Source organism: Salmo trutta, chromosome 19, assembly GCF_901001165.1.
Source record: "Salmo trutta chromosome 19, fSalTru1.1, whole genome shotgun sequence".
Classification (NCBI taxonomy): Eukaryota; Metazoa; Chordata; class Actinopteri; order Salmoniformes; family Salmonidae; genus Salmo; species Salmo trutta.
In genome coordinates this window covers 35,203,810-35,222,821 of record NC_042975.1, presented here as the reverse complement: position 1 = coordinate 35,222,821, position 19,012 = coordinate 35,203,810, and the positions used below count along the sequence as shown (strand labels likewise).

The following is a 19,012-nucleotide window of genomic DNA, read 5'->3' as shown; positions in this document are numbered from 1 at the left end:
GAGTTTGTTGTCATTGCAGGCAATCTCAACGCTGTGCATTACAGGGAAGACATCCTACTCCCTCCTGTGGTACCCTTCCTGCAGGCTCATCCTGACATGACCCTCCAGCATGACAATGCCACAAGCCATACTGCTCGTTCTGTGTGTGATTTCCTGCAAGACAGGAATGTCAGTGTTCTGCCATGGCCAGCGAAGAGCCTGGATCTCAATCCCATGGAGCACGTCTGGGACCAGTTGGATCGGAGGGTGAGGGCTAGGGCCATTCCCCCCAGGAATGTCCGGGAACTTGCAGGTGCCTTGGTGGAAGAGTGGGGTAACATCTCACAGCAAGAACTGGCAAATCTGGTACAGTCCATGAGGAGGAGATGCACTGCAGTACTTAATGCAGCTGGTGGTCACACAATATGTTACTTTTGATTTTGACCCCCCCTTTGTTCAGGGACACATTATTCAATTTCTGTTAGTCACGTCTGTGGAACTTGTTCAGTTTAACACAGCGCCCTTCTTTGGACACTGTGTTAATTAACCTCCAAACGAGCTTCAATGTCATACAACACTCCTTCCGTGGCCTCCAACTGCTCTTAAACGCTAGTAAAACCAAATGCATGCTTTTCAACTGTTCGCTGCCCGCACCTGCCCGACTAGCATCACTACTTTGGACGGTTCTGACTTAGAATATGTGGACAACTACAAATAGCTAGGTGTCTGGCTAGACTGTAAACTCTCCTTCTAGACTCATATTAAATATCTCCAATCCAAAACTAAATCTAGAATTGGCTTCCTATTTCGCAACAAAGCCTCCTTCACTCCTTCAAAGCCTCCAAACATATCCTCGTTAAACTGACTATCCTACCGATCCTTGACTTCGGCGATGTCATTTACAAAATAGCTTCCAATACTCTACTCAGCAAACTGGATGCAGTCTATCACAGTGCCATCCGTTTTGCCACCAAAGCCCCTTATACCACCCACCACTGCGACCTGTATGCTCTAGTCTGCAGGCCCTCGCTCCATATTCGTCGCCAGACCCACTGGCTCCAGGTCATCTATAAGTCTATGGTAGGTAAAGCTCTGCCTTATCTCAGCTCACTGGTCACGATAGTGAGCCCGTAGCACACGCTCCAGCAGGTATATCTCACTGGTCATCCCCAAAGCCAACACCCCCTTTGGCTGCTTTTCCTTCCAGTTCTCGGCTGCCAATGACTGGAACGAATTGCAAAAATCGCTGAAGCTGGAGACTTATATTTCCCTCACTAACTTTAAACATCAGCTATCTGAGCAGCTAACCGATCGCTGCAGCTGTACATAGCCCATCTGTAAATAGCCCACCCAATCTACCTACCTCATCCCCATATTGTTTTTATTTACTTTTTTGCTCTTTTGCACACCAGTATTTCTACATGCACATCATCATCTGCTCATCTATCACTCCAGTGTTAATTTGCTAAATTGTAATTACTCCGCTACTATGGCCTATTTATTTCCTCCTCATGCCATTTGCACACACTGTATATAAACTTTCTTTTTTTCTATTGTGTTATTGACTGTACGCTTGTTTATTCCATGTGTAACTCTGTGTTGTTGTTTGTGTCGCACTGCTTTGCTTTATCTTGGCCAGGTCACAGTTGTAAATGAGAACTTGTTCTCAACTAGCCTACCTGGTTAAATAAAGGTGCATTTTTTTTTTTTATAATAATAAATATGTCTCAGTTGTTGAATCTTGTTATGTTCATACAAATATTTACACATGTTAAGTTTGCTGAAAATAAACACAGTTGACATTGAGAGGACTTTCTTTTTTTGCTGAGTTTATATATCGGAGTATCGTAGGTGGTAGCTGTGGTGAATTTCTCAGAGCCCAAGGCTTACAACGAGGGTCAGCATAAAGATGAGTCTGTGACAGTAGGAGTGAAGTTTTTGGAAAAAGTAGACCCTTGCCTTTTGGCTGATCCATTTGTGGTTTCAGGGTAGATGAAAACAGAGTTGGGTGCTGTGGAATCGGTGAGTGTAACCAGAAGTGGTCTTGTGATAATTGTTTGTGTTTCTGCTGGTCAGAGGGAGCAGGCTCTTTGCATTAAACGAATGGGGGCAAGAGATGTGAATTGTGGGGGTAGGGGAAAATGTAAAACCTGACAAACTGAAGGGGAAGATTCCCAGTGTTTGTGATGCTCGTCGTTTGGTGCAAAGCAGACAGGGTAGCGTAATTGGTGAAACAGAAGAGTCGTTGTCTGTTCTTTTGAGTTTTGATGATGAGTCTTTGCCTGAGAAAGTGATGTTGGGATACATCAGTTATCCTGTACGAGCTTTTGTGCAGAATACATTATGTTGTTACAGGTGTCAAGCTTATGGGCATGTGGCAGCAGTGTGTTAGAGGGAGGTTCATAGGTGTGAGAAGTCTGCAGAAGGGCAGGAGACAAAGGAATGTGTAGCATTGGGGAAAGTAGTGGTATATGTTAATTGTAGGGGTGCCCATGTGGCTGGGGATCAGAAATGTCCCGTGTGAGAGGCAGGTTGAGGTTTCCAGGTTTAGAGTAGTGCAGAAGTTGTCATATGCTGAGGAAGATGGGTTAAGGGGGAGGAGCGGTGAGAGTAGTAGAGATATACCAGTACAGAGGGATAGGCCAAAAAGTGATATAAGTTTCAGTAAGATTGGATTTTTAGCATTTATAGCAATGTTATCAATTGTACAGCAGGGATGGAATGTAAGTCACAGAAAATTGAGGTTGGGGTGGCAGCTGCAAAGAGGTATTTGGGTGTGCAAGATTTGACATCAGAAGAGTTACAGGGTGTGTTAAGTGGTGATGTCCCATCCTTTCAGGATGATTGCATGAGGTAGGAATACATACATTTAATTAGTGGAGTAGGGTGGTGTTAATTGTATTTTATATAATTTTGAAATTAGTGAGTGTAGTGTTAGATGGGAGGGTATTTATTTTTATTTTTCAAGCAAAGTATAAGGAAGTTGTACTCCAATCCAGTAGGTGGCGGTAATACAACAAATTGGATGCCAACCGCTGTTAAACTTCATAGAAGAAGAAGTAGTTATTCGCGGTTTATCCTCCGCACTTGAAGTCTTCGACGGCTGTTAGCGTGAGACTCTCTCTGTATATTCTAAGCTATATATCAGTATTCTTATTTTTCGTACTTTCTGGAAAGGCAACAACCCTTGTCAACATGCATGTGATAAAGCGAGGTAGGTCATTTCTAGTAGGATTAGTAGCAAAAGCTAGCTAACTTTGTAATTTGACTGACTCTTGTCTTTTTTTTCTTACAAGCAAGCAAGCTTTTAAACGTGTATTATATCGTTGGCCACTGTACTGTCATTAATCATGTTGAATGACTTTGCCTAGTTAGGTAGCTACTGTTATTGAATGCGTTAGCTAGCTAGATAAAGACCACTGTCGTGTCGTTTAATAAGGACGATCAAAACAGGTTGACAGTCTTGCAGCAATGTTCCTTTGTCAAACTTGGCGCCAAATTTGTCAACGTTTTGTAGTTTAGCTAGCCAGCTAGGTGCTTCTATCTAGGTCATTTGATTGGAAGTATCCGTGACTATCCCATCAATTAATTAATCATATAGCTAGTTACAATTTAAATACTTGAAAATGTTACTTTTTGTCCCAAAGCAGCTTTCTGGGTTACACAACAGGACGTTGGCTAGTCCGGGACTATCCCATCAATTACATAACTAAATTAACTTTGTTTTTAAGCTTTGTGTCAAGTACTGACACTGACTTGTAAATTCCTTTTCCATGGCGCGCACATATATTTTATTGTTGATTTTCTGCTTAACACTTCCGCCATTACATAATTTTCAGATGGGCGCGAAGAGCGTGTCATGTTTGACAAGATCACTTCCCGCATTCAGAAGCTGTGCTATGGACTCAACTCTGACTTTGTAGATCCAGTGAGTCGATATTTTATGTTCAATGTATTTCCTTTGTTGGTTAATTCTAGTGCTTCTGTGTGCTGTGTTTCTCTAACCCACCCTTTACCCTGCCTGTTGTCCCACCTTTAGACCCAGATCACCATGAAGGTCATCCAGGGTCTGTACAGTGGGGTCACTACAGTGGAGCTGGACACACTGGCTGCAGAGATTGCTGCCACCCTCACAACGAAACACCCCGACTATGCCATCCTGGCTGCCCGCATTGCCGTCTCTAACCTGCACAAGGAGACCAAGAAGGTGTTCAGTGGTAAGTCTCTCTTGCAAGTTATGCATATTGCTCCATTATCAGGCTCACTCAAAGTAGCCAAGATTCAGCCAGTCCACTCATTCAGTGGCACAGATGTCGAATTTGCCAGTGAGCTGACAATCGCACTTCTGGTAACTAAAGAAATTGGTACCTAAAAGTAATTTCTAAACCCTCTTGATGTTTTCTGTCAATGCTTTAGATGTGGTGGAGGATCTCTACAACTATGTCAACCCTCTAAACAGATGCCACTCTCCCATGGTTGCCAAGGAGACACTTGACATTGTCCTAGAAAACAAAGATCGCCTCAACTCTGCAATCATCTTCGACCGGGACTTCTCCTACAACTTCTTTGGATTCAAGGTCATTTTTACAGTACATGGTTTATAAACCATAATAACTTAAAAGTAAATTCTGCAATGGTTGGAAAGTAAACACTTTTTTGTGTTTTTCTACATAGACACTTGAGCGGTCGTACCTTCTGAAGATTAATGGGAAAGGTGAGTCTGCTTAAATAAATTACGTACATGTAAGAATTGACATCTTGTCATGATACGAACCTATGCTACACTGGATTAGGGCTCATCACCAGTGGCACCTGGCCAAACAGGCACATTTTCAGAGCTGTTTTTTTTGTGTGTGGTTCAGATGAGCTCCATCCCTCATGCTGACCTGTTCTGTTTTTGTGTAGTTGCCGAGCGACCCCAGCACATGCTCATGAGGGTGGCAGTTGGGATTCATCAGACTGACATTGACGCTGTCATCGAGACTTACAACCTGCTGTCAGAGAAGTGGTTCACCCACGCTTCGCCCACACTCTTCAACGCTGGCACCAACCGCCCACAACTGTCCAGGTAAGCACTTCATATTTTGGATCTACTTATGCCATTCTACTAGAAGCCATTCCCATTCCTCAGTGTAATGGCTATGATTACTGAATTGCAGAAAATACTTACACCTTTGACAGTTCTAAGTGCAAACCAGAAAAGAGCTTGATCGGTTTTAAATTAGTTGTCCTTGTTGACTTTTCAGCTGTTTCCTGTTGGCCATGAAGGATGACAGCATTGAGGGCATCTACGACACCCTAAAGCAGTGTGCCCTAATCTCTAAATCCGCAGGGGGCATCGGTGTGGCAGTCAGCTGCATCAGAGCCACGGGCAGCTACATTGCTGGGGTGAGGATCACATGATCACGTTCATAAATAAGACTGCCCCTTGAGGCGTTGCTGTCCGACTAAGTGTCAGGAGGGGTGTAGCGTGCTGGGGCTGTCTACGCCGAGGACCCAGAACAGTGGGTACTTGGCGTGATTGATGGCTCTGACAGATCATGGGGAAAGTTTGTACATGAGAAAAAAATGACTCGTTTCATTGAAGCTTGGCGAGTCACTCATTTACTGAGGCTTCTTTGTTTTTAAGACGAATGGTAATTCCAATGGGCTGGTTCCCATGCTCCGAGTGTACAACAACACAGCACGCTATGTGGACCAGGGAGGCAACAAGGTGAGAATGAAATTAGATTTTAATACCGGTTTTGTTATTGACCCTGGCCACAGGATGACCTCATAGATATGCATTAGCGCTCTGCGCAGAGATGACCCACTATCTATCACCCAAGTCTGATGGCTCTGAGAACATGCATACGGTCTTTCAGACTCTGTGGCCTGTTTACTGTACCATCATCCGGCATTTAACTCCCGCTCATTGCCCTCCTCAGAGACCTGGTGCGTTTGCCATGTACCTGGAGCCGTGGCACTTTGATGTGTTTGACTTCTTGGACCTGAAGAAGAACACAGGGAAGGAAGAGCAGAGGGCCAGAGATCTGTTCTACGGCATGTGGATCCCTGACCTCTTCATGAAGAGAGTGGAGAGCAACCAGGCATGCAGCAACATTTATCAACTAAAGTATTCAAACCAGATATGGAATTTAGTGAAATTCAAGCTCTAGTATATTTTGTACATCGCTCCTCAAGGTTGAATTAAAGAAGGGAATAAGGAGTGGTTCTGTTTAGATGAATATCTTCTTGAAAGATATCAGTACTCAATGGTGTATCGTACCCACAGGACTGGTCCCTGATGTGCCCCAGTGACTGCCCTGGACTGGACGAGTGCTGGGGGGAGGAGTTTGAGAAGCTCTATACCAGGTAAGACCGGCGCTCCTGACCCGGTATAACTGCTCCATACCAGTCTACTCCCTGTGCAATGTCTCACTGTACCGGTCTCTGTCTCGTCAGGTATGAGCAGGAGGGTCGGGTCAAGCGGGTGGTGAAGGCCCAGCAGGTGTGGCATGCCATTATTGAGTCCCAGACTGAGACGGGCACCCCCTATATGCTTTACAAGGACGCATGCAACAGGAAGAGCAATCAGCAGAACCTGGGCACCATTAAGTCCAGTAACCTTTGTACCGAAATTGTAGAGTACACCAGCCATGATGAGGTGAGGGCAATCGATTACCTAAACTGTTTGAACTACTGAAGCTGTCTATTCCATATTTGGTGCACTACTTTTGACCAAGTCCACACCTATTCCCTGTATCCAGGGCCCTGGTTGAAGGTAGTGGACTATACAAGGATTAGGTTGACATTTTGGACGCAACCCGAGACCAGCCTCGGTTTGGTCCCGTGTGGCTCAGTTGGTAGAGCATGGTGTTTGCAACGCCAGGGTTGTGGGTTCGATTCCCACGGGGGACCAGTACGGATAAAAAAAATAATGAAATGTATGCATTCACTATTGTAAGTCGCTCTGGATAAGAGCGTCTGCTAAATGACTAAAATGTAAATGTGTTATTGACTCTGGCCACAGGATGACCTCATAGATATGCATTAGCGCTCAACGCAGAGATGACCCACTACTGTATCTATCACCCAAGTCTGATGGCTCTGAGAACATGCATACTAAATCCCAAAGCTGTTTGAATGGCATCCTTTGATTTGCATATTGTTGAAAATAAATGTTGGATCACACCAAAGAATGTTTAAATGGCCTAAGTGTGATGCTAATCTATCTGGCTCCTATTTCCCAATCTCAGGTGGCAGTGTGTAACCTGGCGTCCATCGCCCTCAACATGTATGTCACCCCAGAGAGAACATTTGACTTCAGCAAGCTGGCCTACGTCACCAAGGTCATCGTCAGGAACCTCAACAAGATCATTGAGATCAACTACTACCCTGTGGTCGAGGTAATGTCTAGCGTTCAACTTAGTGATACTAATAATATGATCAGCAAGACTGATGATTCTACAGGTTATATCTTCATGTGGACCAATAACTGATTGCCCCATGCCTCGCCTCCTTTCTAACCAGGCTGAGAACTCCAACAAGCGCCACAGGCCCATTGGTATCGGTGTGCAGGGTCTTGCTGATGCTTTCATCCTGATGCGTTTCCCCTTTGAGAGCGCCGAGGCCCAGAAGCTCAACACTCAGATCTTTGAGACCATCTACTACGCTGCCCTGGAGTCCAGCTGTGAGCTTGCTGCTGAGCTCGGTGCCTACGAGACCTACCCAGGCTCCCCTGTCAGCAAAGGAGTGAGTACCACCACCCTTACACCTAACTGAGATGTTAGATATCCTGTGTAGGGTTTTTCTTTAGGGTAACTAACCTGTCAATAGTTCATTTTGGATTAAGGAGAATGTTCTGGTGTGGGTCTCAGGCTTAAATGGTTATTTTCCCCAGATCCTTCAGTACAACATGTGGGACAAAACCCCAACTGACCTGTGGGACTGGACACTTCTCAAGGAAAATATTGCCAAGTAAGTTCTCAACCTTGTCCTCTATTTTACCAACCCAACTACAGCTAGTCTCAACACATACATGACCAACCAAGTGGATTTAAATGTTGTCGCCTTTTGCATCACCACTTCACTCACCCTTCTGCCCCGTCTCCAGGCATGGTGTGAGGAACAGTCTGCTGCTGGCCCCCATGCCCACGGCCTCTACAGCCCAGATCCTGGGCAACAACGAGTCTATCGAGCCCTACACCAGCAACATCTACACCCGCAGAGTCCTCTCTGGAGAGTTTCAGGTCAGTACCACTCTCTGTGGGTTCCATAGACAGTTAGACCTCTGCTGAAACACATACACAGCATACTCAAACACTAGAAGGCTCTGAGTTTGGGGGTGTAAAAAGCTAAAGTTGTGTGTATGTGAGGACTAATGTTCTTTGCGCTCCCTGCAGATTGTGAACCCCCATCTGTTGAAGGACCTAACAGAGAGAGGGCTGTGGAATGAGGAGATGAAGAACCAGCTGATTGGTCAGAACGGATCCATCCAGGTGAGAACCCAGACCATCACAATCAATGAAGACCAATCAGAGTGCAATTATGCCCTTTTGACTGTATTTTGTGAAGGTCATGTCTAACTTTTTGTTAGATTTTAAAAGCGCTATCCTTTTTTGGTAGTTGTCATCGTGCTATTGTTACTTGTCTTTAGGGTATTGCAGAGATCCCCGATGACCTGAAGGAGCTGTATAAGACTGTGTGGGAGATCTCCCAAAAGACTATTCTGAAGATGGCTGCTGACCGCGGGGCCTTCATAGACCAGAGCCAGTCTCTCAACATCCACATCGCTGAGCCCAACTACGGAAAGCTCACTAGCATGCACTTCTACGGCTGGAAGCAGGTGAGTCAGCTTGCCTATTGAAGTTTCTATAAGATTGCATTTTCTTAGCCCAGGGCCATCCGTAACTCTGGTGTTAAAATGGCTGGCTGATGCTGCCCCTTGAAGCATTGCAGTCCGACTGAAAGTGTTGAGCGTGTGTCATGAGGGGCGGAGAGTGACAGGTCTACGCCGAGGACCCAGAACGATGGGAACTTGGCGTGATTGGCTAGGGAGGCAACTTATGAGGATCAAAGTAGCGCTAAATATTAAATACCACTAACCTCTTTTCCGCTCCTCAGGGTCTGAAGACGGGCATGTACTACCTGAGGACCAAGCCTGCAGCCAACCCCATCCAGTTCACCCTGAACAAGGAGAAGCTAAAGGAGTCTCAGTCGGCTAAGAACTTGGAGGCGCTCAAGGAGCTCAACAGAGCCGCTATGGTGTGTTCCCTGGAGAACCGCGACGACTGCCTGATGTGTGGCTCTTAGACGGCACCCCGCTCTTTAGTTAATTAACCATAGCAGTGGACCACTGAAGTCCTCAGGATCTTTGAACCCCACTGTTATTGCCTTTAGGTCAGGTAACATTATACAGTAATCTGCCCTGATGTCAGATCAGACTCTTAATAGAACAGGCTCTTATGTTTGTGTTGTGGGCATGCTAATGTAGCCTAACTATAGTGCTCTGTCTGCTAATACCAGATTATTAACTGTAAGCTGTTTTCTATTTATCTGTGTGGATCTGTTTGTCTGATTGTTTAGTATAGGATTGAGTTTCCCAACTTTTTGTCTACTCCATTGTTAATATGTAAATCTAAAGATCTCATAACTTGCTGAATGAACTTCAAAAACAGTGTATACTATAAGTATTTTTTGTATTTGACGTGTGGGGAAACTAAAATTGCTTTGTATGCTGAACAAAAATATAAACGCAACAATTTGAAGAGTTTACTGAGATAACGTTCATATAAGGAAATCAGTCAATTTAAATACATTTCTTAGGCCCTAATCTATGGGTTTCACCCAACTGGGAATACAGATATGCATCTGTTCATCAGATACTGTACCTTTAAAAAAAAAGGCATGGGTCAGAAAACCAGTCAGTATCTGGTGTGACCACCATTTGCCTCATGCTGCGTGACATCTTCATATAGAGTTGATCAGGCTGTTGATTGTGGAATGTCCCACTCTTCAATGGCTGCATGAAGTTGCTGGATATTGGCGAGAACTGGAACACACTGTCGTATTTGTTGATCCTGAGCATTCCAAACATGCTCAAGGGGTGACATGTCTGAGTATGCAGGCCATGGAAGAGCTGGGACATTTTCAGTCCAGGAATTTTGTACAGATCCTTGCGATATGGGGGGGTGCATTATGCTGAAACATGAAGTGATGGAGGAGGATCAAGGGCATGACAAAGTGCCTCAAGATCTTGTCACGGTATCGCTGTGCATTCAAATTGCCATCAATAAAATGCAATTGTGTTCATTTGTATGTAGCTTATGTGTGCCCATACCATAAACCCCACCATGGGGCACTCTGTTCACAACGTTAACCTCAGCAAACCACTCGCCCACGTCTGTCATCTGCCCAGTACAAACTGGGATTCATCTGTGGAGAGCACACTTCCAATGTTCATCATGGATGAACTGTAGGTGAGCATTTGTCCACTGAAGTCGGTTCAAGACCCTGGTGAGGATGATGAGCACGCAGATGAGCTTCCCTGAGACGGTTTCTGATAGATTGTGCAGACCCACAGTTTCATCAGCTGTCCGGGTGGCTGGTCTCAAGCGATGTAGTATGTGAAAAACCGATATGGAGGTCCTGGGCTGCTGTGGTTGGTTACACCTGGTCTGGTTGTGAGGGCGGTTATACGTAATGCCTAATTCTCTAAAACAATGTTTGTAGGCGGCTTATGGTAGAGACATTAACATTCAATTCTCTGGCAACAGCTGTGGTGGACATTCAGTCAGCATGCCAATTGCATGCTCCCTTGAGACATCTGTAGCGTTGTGTGACAAAACTGCACATTTTAGTGGCCTTTTATTGTCCCCCAGCACAAGGTGCACCTGTAATGATAATGCTGTTTAATCAGTTTGATATGTCACACCTGTCAGGTGGATGGATTATCTTGGCAAAGGAGAAATGCTCACTAACAGGAATGTAAACAAATTTGTGTATAACATTTGAGAAAGAAGCGTTTTTTGTGTTAGTTATATTTTTGTTCAGTGTAATTATTATTATACATTTTTTTCTCCCCAATTTCATGATATCCAATTGATAGTTATTCTTGTCCCATAACGGCAACTCCCGTACGGACTCGCTAGAGGCGAAAGTCTAGAGTCATGCGTCCTCCGAAACACGACCCTGCGAAGCTGCACTGCTTCTTGACACACTGCTCGCTTAACCCGGAAGCCAGCCGCACCAATGTGTCGGAGGAAACACCGTACAACTCGGGAGGCCCATTGTAATTAATTGTGTTCATGCAATGTCCTGTGGTACTTTTGTCAAGGTATACAGTAGTTTAGCAATAACAGTACAAGGCACAAGGTGATGCTATTTTGTACTTGATGGGAATTGTATCAGGAAGATCGGGCTTCTTTCACGCTTGATATTTTGACTTTTGAAATGGGTGATGGATATCCACAAGTTAATACATACCATTTGAAAAGTAACATACGAAATGGAGAGTCTCGGAATTACTTACATAATAATACAAAATGCTCAGAGTTCCAGGTTGTTTTGCCTTAAGTAAACCATCTGTCTTATATAACCGTAACACACCATACTAAACGGAGTACTTCGGATTTACATACAGAATAATACGAAATGCTCTGAGACCAGGTTGACCAACAGGGAAGAGACTGTCAGAACAGTATAGCCAGTTTTACTCAAATTATTTACTTTATATAATGAACATTGTATATATTTTTGTTATTTTAATATTGGTTTGAAAAGATGTATTCAAAGTGAAATTGTAATTCACTTTCAAGGTAATTCTCTATCCTTTCTAATTGTTAGGTTGGAATGTCTATAATTACAATGAATAAGAGTTACTACCGGTCTCAAACAGGTGGTCCAATGGGAGCAGACATCGGTATCACTGGGTGTTCACAGATCAAGTTTCATTTGGCAACATCACTTAACAATATTGTATACTGGGTTGTGGAGTATCTGATTACATGTACTCTGATTACAAAAAACTAATCAGAGTACCAGCAGCAATATTGTAATCAGATTACAGATACTTTGAAAAACTAGATTACTAAATTCAGAAAGGATCTTTGTGAATAAATACATTGACACCTTTCTGTTTTCTCAATGACATTCAATTCAGCATTGAAAAAAGGTGCAAGTTTAAGTTTGTTCCACATGAGGGAGTCTGACCACAAGTCAGAGACCACTATGATGATACACCTAATGTGTTTGATGGATACTGTTAGTCTTCTTCTAATGCCTCTTAAGGGGAAAGTAATCATATTAAAAAAATGACATCGCTGATTAAAAGTTTGGACAGGTAACTAGTAATTATAACGGATTACATTTAGAAAGTAACCTACCCAACCCTGCGTGTATATGCATGCCTTTGAATGATTTGTAGCTCGTTTTACAGCAAAATAGTTCTATGCTACCTACTACAAGTGTATATTGCTGCTTTGATTAAGGGACTATGGAGTTGACTGAAACAATGCTAACTGGCTGACACTTCTAATCTGAAGATGATGCACTCAGATGTGCAGTTCTCATTGGTCCTCCATTGATGGACCCCTCCCCTTCCTGCGAGCCGAAGCCAGTGTCCTGTGAGCTGCTGCCCCAGCCCTGGCAGTATTCTCCACCACCACCATGCTAGCCGTGGCAGCCTTCTTCTTAGTCACATTCTCCAACGCCCTCGCCGGGCCCTTAATCCACCACTCGGCCATGTTGATTTTCCCCACCACTCTTTTCTCCTTCAGTTCACCTTGACCTTCCTCTTTCAGATCTCCCAGTCCCATGTCTACTTTCCCTTCATTCCCACGTCCTCCCATCTCATTCACTTTTTTGTCACCTCCTACAAGTCCTTTCCACCAAATTGTATTATCCACACTACGATCTACCTTTTTCCCTTTACCTTATTCCATCCTTACTTCTGCCTCCACTGGATTGCCCTTTCCCTCCACCTTCTTCTCCACCATCTCATTCGTGCTTACCTTTTTATATCCGAATCTCCCCCTTCCCCTCACTGTCTCCTCTCCATTTTCTGCTCTGACTCTTTCACTACCCCCCTCCACCCTTCTCTCTCCCTCCCTTCCCTCCATCAACTCTTCCCTCCTCCATTGTCACAACATCCATGTCTCCTACCTGTTTCGTCACCCTCTGCTCCATCTGGCTCCACCTCCTGTTCTGCTCCAACTGGCCCCACCTCCACCTCCTGTTCTGCTCCATCTGGTCCCACCTTAACCTGGCGCCAGATATAAAAAGGTAAGCGCCAATGAGATGATGGAGAAGAAGGTGAAGGGAAAGGGCAATCCAGTGGATTTGGCTCCCAAGTGGCGAAGTGGTCTAAGACACTGCAGTACCTGGTTCAAACCCAGACTGCATCACATCCGGCTGTGATTGGGAGTCCCATACGGCGGTGCACAATTGGCCAAGCGTCGTCTGGATTTGGCCGGGTAGGCTGTCATTGTAAATACGAATTTGTTCTTAACTGACTTGCCTAGTTAAATAAAGATCAAATAAAAAAGTAAAGAAAAACCTCCTGTTTGACCACTATCCCTCCTTCCTTTCCTATCTCCACTCTTCTGGCTTGTTCTGTCTCCATTCCTCCCTCCTCTGCTATCACCACTGCTACATCCCTCTCTATCTCCACCTTTCTGTCATGTTCCATCTCCACAGTCACCAGTAAAGGTGTGTGTTTGTCATCCAGCCTGTTGAAGCCCCTGAAGTTGTTCTTGGCTCCCATGATGTATTTCCCCAGGATGGAGGAGCCATCAGTGTTGGGGTCGTATCCTGCAGCCTGGCCAGAGCCCACCAGAACCTGCATGTTGGCCTTCATCACAGCATGCAGCCTGCCCACTACCTTGTTAGCTGTGATCCAATTAACCACGTCTGTGGTGTTAAGAATAGACCAAACCAATGACACTGAATGCACCACAATGCTTTTACATACATACAGTACTAAACAGAGTGCGTGTGTGAGGCCAAGTCAGTACTTCCTCTCTGTTTAACTGTGACCTTAACACAGAAACGTGTCTTAACTGAAGACTTGAAGGCCCTAAGGCTGTAACGCTGCACCAGAGCCTGGATCACCTGCTGGCGTTAAGGTATCTGGTTCTCCCCTGACCCGCCACCGTCTTCTTCCCATTGGACGACAACAAAGGGAACAGATACATTCTCATTGGTCTGTATGACAAGACAATGTCAAATGAGCTGAGGTGGAGTTCTTACCATGGAGGTTATGGGAGGGACAGTCTGATGTCGAGTTTGAAGTACAACAGCAGCAGATCCAACAAAAAATACCCCTGGGATAAACATGAAATATGAGATGAAACTGACCTTTGAGATAGAGGTTGTTCTATTGTTGGTAGAGGAAGTTGGCTGTATAACACACATACACACAGTATAACCTACTGTATGAGGTAGAAAAAGGCCTTAGGGGAGGGGATGGTGAGACCTTCTCTGAAGTAACTCAGAGAGCTTAGATCGGGCAAATTTCCACTCAATGTCAGCGACATCCTGAGAGAGACAGGTAAGCAGCAGTCAGGGCCCATCCTAGAATCTCTCCTAAACTTTACTGTGTAATCACAAAGGTCTAGAATTTGAGCTTTGAAACACTTTTATCTGCTACATTGGGATGCAGTTTCTTCCATTCAAAGGCATTATCCTGCCCTTGAGGTAGACAAACTAAGAGCCAGGTTTCTTGAGTTTAATCTGATCTCACCTCAATCTTCTGGCAGGAGTTTGTGATCATGGCAATGAGCATATTGTGCAGCACGATGACGAGGGTGAAGATGCCGTAAAGGATCATGCCACCACAAACTCGGACATGTCCATATAGTCCTGGTTTGCCACCCCAAACATGGTCCAGAAAAAGGAAACGAAAAGTCTCATTAAACCTATGGAATGGAGTTAGGGTTGGGAGGATTATGATTATCATGAGTGATCTAACAAGAATGAAGCTAGGTAGTAGTGTACTTCAACATTTTCTTTACCTTCCAAAATATAATTGGGCGACATAAGGAACATAGATGTCATTGATACCATAGAGGAAAGCTGTTCCAATTATCATGAATATGAACATGAACCTAGGTAGAGAGAGAAGAGACTCATTTCTGTAAACCAATGAACTAACCCACCGACCAACCACACCATATGGAATGAGCAGTGCAGAATATTCTGTTGACGCGAAGCAAACTGGTCTCTATACAACTCCATGGTGATGGACTCTCCCAACAACGTGATGAGGAACCACATATAGGAGGCCGAGTGAAGAAGAAACTTAATCACTGAAATCTAAAGTATGTTTCCCACCTGAGAGACACAGTAGAATATATCACAGGAGGTTGGTGGCCCCTTAATTGGGGAGCACAGGCTCGTGGTAATGACTGGAGCAGAAAAGGTGGAACGGTATCAAATACATTGTTTCCATGTGTTTAATGCCATTCCATTTACTCCATTCCAGGCATTATTATGAGCCGTCCTCTCCTCAGCAACCTCCACTGGAGTATAAACATAGCCAAGAGCAAATACATCTGCAGGCCCAAGACAGACCCGAGCAGAGTCACACAAGGCCCATAGAACTTCACCACCTTTACAGAACTTCAGGACATCTGAGCTTGGACTTGGATGCGATCCAGTAGACGAGGCAGAGGAGGGGCATGGGGAAGAAGATCCCCACAGACACCAGCAGCTTTCATCCTGCTTCCCCTCCAGCCAGACAGGTTCCCCCACCAAATAGAGGACAACACCTGCTGGCAGATAGGGTGTGCCAAAAACTAGAGAGAGAGAAAGAGTGGCAACAATTCACAAACAGGACATATAGAGAGGGATACACGATCTCACTGAACATGTTCATTATACTGTAAATCAATGACAGCAGCACCCCAAATAACACCACTCAGAATCTACTAGCTCTGTAGCTGCTTGTGGCTCTACCTGTTTCTGGTTATAGATGACTGGGCTCTACCTGTTTCTGGTTATAGATGACTGGGCTCTACCTGTTTCTGGTTATAGATGACTGTGGCTGTACCTGTTTCTGATTGTAGTTTATGGCGAGCCTCAGGCGGGTCAGGTTTGGGATGCCGTCCTCGAACACTTGCTGGTCAAGGGCGTCCTGGTTTCAGTCTCCACAGCTGTTCAGGATGGTGGTGACCTCACTCTGGTTAAGGACAATCCCCAGCAGCTCCACCACAAATTCCTGGCACAGCTCCTCCAGACACAGGTACTGAGGCTGTGGGAGAGATAACACAAACAACCACTCAGATAAACAACCTAATAACACTTCACATAACAGCACAGAATAAATCAAATCAAATTGTATTGATCACTTGCAGATGTTATTGCGGGTGTAGCGAAATGCTTGTGTTCCTAGCTCCAACAGTGGTATCTAACAATTCACAGTAGTATCTAACAATTCACAATACACACAAATCTAAAAGTAAAATGGAATTAAGAAATATATAAATATTATGACGAGCAATATACAGTAGAATAGAATACAGTACATGCAGTGCCTTCGGAAAGTATTCAGACCCCTGGACTTTTTCCACATTTTGTTTGGTTACGGCCTTATTCTAAAATTGATTAAATTGTATTTTTTTCCTCAATCTACACACCATAACCCATAATGACAAAGCAAAAACAGTTTTTTTGAAATATTTGTTAAAAAAATAAAGTCGAAATTACATTTACATAAGTATTCAGACCCTTTACTCAGTTCTTTGTTGAAGCACCTTTGGCAGCGATTACAGCCTTGAGTCTTCTTGGGTATGACGCTACAGGCTTGGCACACCTGTATTTGGGGAATTTCTCCCATTCTTCTCTGTGGATCCTCTCAAGCTCTGTCAGAGTGGATGGGGAGCATTGCTGTGCAGCTATTTTCAGGTCTCTCCAGAGATGTTAGATCGGGTGCAAGTCCGGGCTCTGGCTGGGCCCCTCAAGGACATTCAGGGACTTGTCCCGAAGTCACTCCTGCATTGTCTTGGCTGTGTGCTTAGGGTCGTTGTCCTGTTGGAAGGTGAACCGTCGCCCCAGTCTGAGGTCCTGAGCACTCTGGAGCAGGTTTTCATTAAGGATCTCTCTGTACTTTGCTCCGTCCATCTTTGTCTCGATCCTGACTAGTCTCCCAGTCCCTGCCACTGAAAACTTCCCTACAGCATGATGCTGCCACCACCATGCTTCACCGTAGGGATGGTGGTAGGTTTCCAGGCCAAAGAGTTCAATCTTGGTTTGATCAGACCAGAGAATCTTGTTTCTCATGGTCAGAGTCTTTAGGTGCCTTTTGGCAAACTCCAAGCGGGCTGTCATGTGCATTTTACTCAGGAGTGGCTTCCGTCTGGCCACTCTACCATTAAGGCCTGATTGGTGGAGTGCTGCAGAGATGGTTGTCCTTCTGGAAGGTTCTCCCATCTCCACAGAGGAACTCTGGAGCTCTGTCAGAGTGACCATCGGGTTCTTGGTCACCTCCCTGACAAGGCCCTTCTCCCCCGATTCCTCAGTTTGGCCGGGCGGCCAGCTCTAGGAAGAGTCTTGGTGGTTCCAAACTTCTTCCATTTAAGAATGAAGGAGGCCACTGTGTTCTTGGGGATATTGAATGCTGAAGACATTTTTTAGTACCCTTCCCCAGATCTGTGCCTCGACACAATCCTGTCTCAGAGCTCTACGAACAATTCCTTCAACGTCATTGCTTGGTTTTTGCTCTGACATGCACTGTCAACTGTGGAACCATATATAGACAGGTGTGTGCCTTTCCAAATCATGTCCAATCAATTGAATTTACCGCAGGTGGATTCCAATCAAGTTGTAGAAACCTCTCAAGTATGATCAATGGATGCACCTGAGCTCAATTTCGAGTCTCATAGCAAAGGGTCTGAATATTTATGTAATTAAGGTATTTTTTATGCATTTGCAAACATTTCTAAAAACCTATTTTCAATGTGTCATTATGGGGTATTGTGTGTAGATTGCTGAGGATTTAAAAAAAATCAATTTCAGAAAAAGGCTGTAACATAACAAAATGTGGAAAAAGTCAAGGGGTCTGAATACTTTCTGAAGGCATATGAGAAGAGTAAAGCAGTATGCAAACATTATTAAAGTGACTAGTGTTCCATTATTAAAGTGGCCAGTGATTCCATGTCCATGTCTATGTATATAGGGCAGCAGGGAATAAAATGGTAATAATTTTTTAAAACATTTTTAGTCATTTAGCAGACGCTCTTATCCAGAGCGACTTACAGTAGTGAATGCATACATTTCATACATTTTCTATTTTCCGTTTCTTTTTCCGTACTGGTCCCCCGTGGGAATCAAACCCACGACCCTGGCGTTGCAAACATCATACTCTACCAACTGCTCTACCAACTGAGCCACACACATAATAGTATGGTAACAAGTTATAGTTACTCACAATTGAAACATTCATTGCCCAGTATAGTTATATTCCTGTTCCAGGGTAATCTCGGTTTACCCAGAATTTAAATCTTGCATACTTTATTTTTATATAGTCTGTCCAAGAGAGATTAGTTCCAGGGTAATGCACCACATACTTTGTGCATAGTGACTATATGGGCATAAGCACAAACAGGATCTGACCTTGAGCTCACGTTCCTTCTTGGAAGATTACTGATCTCCCTTCCGAGGCCGAAGGCACTGAACATGGCATTGTATGAGGTGATGGACAGGTAGGCCATACTGTCAATGCCACGGTAGGTGTTGAGACAGGGAGAACTTCAGCAGGTCATACTGCTGCCCATTCCAGCACTCTAGACAGGCACAGGTGATCTTGTGTGGCCGTGGCCCTTCTAGGTCAGCATGGTGACAATCTCATACAGGTCCTTCTGACAGGCCAGGGTCAGCGGGATCATGCCGGGGACAAACTGCAAGTCATCAACGGAGTGGTCGAAGATGGCCAGGGAGAAGGATTGCACATCCATCTTGTTGCCCTTCTCCTGGTCCAGGCAGTCGAGGAGCCTCTTCACCACACAGGGCTGGTTGGTGTCGACGGCGACCAGCAGAGCCTCATGGATCTGGCAGA

The 19,012-nt window shown here is 44.7% G+C and overlaps 1 protein-coding gene, 2 non-coding genes and 2 pseudogenes across 3 annotated transcripts; all 5 read left to right on the top strand.

Annotated features, from left to right (window-relative positions):
* The first annotated feature begins 3,041 nt into the window (after window positions 1–3,041).
* Window positions 3,042–9,733, top strand: LOC115154439 (ribonucleoside-diphosphate reductase large subunit). The gene is made up of 18 exons (XM_029700652.1): window positions 3,042–3,193; window positions 3,819–3,907; window positions 4,019–4,196; window positions 4,396–4,556; window positions 4,654–4,693; window positions 4,885–5,047; window positions 5,226–5,367; window positions 5,609–5,692; window positions 5,907–6,068; window positions 6,254–6,333; window positions 6,424–6,625; window positions 7,218–7,367; window positions 7,492–7,713; window positions 7,862–7,938; window positions 8,075–8,210; window positions 8,364–8,459; window positions 8,618–8,806; window positions 9,085–9,733. Exons 1-18 carry the CDS (start codon window positions 3,175–3,177, stop codon window positions 9,271–9,273), a joined length of 2,379 nt encoding a protein of 792 aa, XP_029556512.1. The 5' UTR covers window positions 3,042–3,174; the 3' UTR covers window positions 9,274–9,733.
* LOC115155123 (uncharacterized) lies at window positions 5,400–5,515 on the top strand (annotated as a pseudogene).
* On the top strand, window positions 5,739–5,817 carry LOC115155111 (small nucleolar RNA SNORD83). The gene has a single exon (XR_003868005.1). It is a non-coding gene; the product is annotated as a small nucleolar RNA SNORD83 (small nucleolar RNA).
* On the top strand, window positions 6,985–7,068 carry LOC115155112 (small nucleolar RNA SNORD83). The gene has a single exon (XR_003868006.1). It is a non-coding gene; the product is annotated as a small nucleolar RNA SNORD83 (small nucleolar RNA).
* LOC115155122 (uncharacterized) lies at window positions 8,898–9,015 on the top strand (annotated as a pseudogene).
* Window positions 9,734–19,012: the final 9,279 nt, after the last annotated feature.

Bases quoted from the DNA above. Each gene is read 5' to 3' on its own strand.
- LOC115154439 (XM_029700652.1), top strand. The intron at 5,368-5,608 runs GTGAGGATCACA...TTTGTTTTTAAG, and splicing joins CGGGCAGCTACATTGCTGGG to ACGAATGGTAATTCCAATGG. The intron at 6,069-6,253 runs GCATGCAGCAAC...TCGTACCCACAG, and splicing joins AGAGAGTGGAGAGCAACCAG to GACTGGTCCCTGATGTGCCC.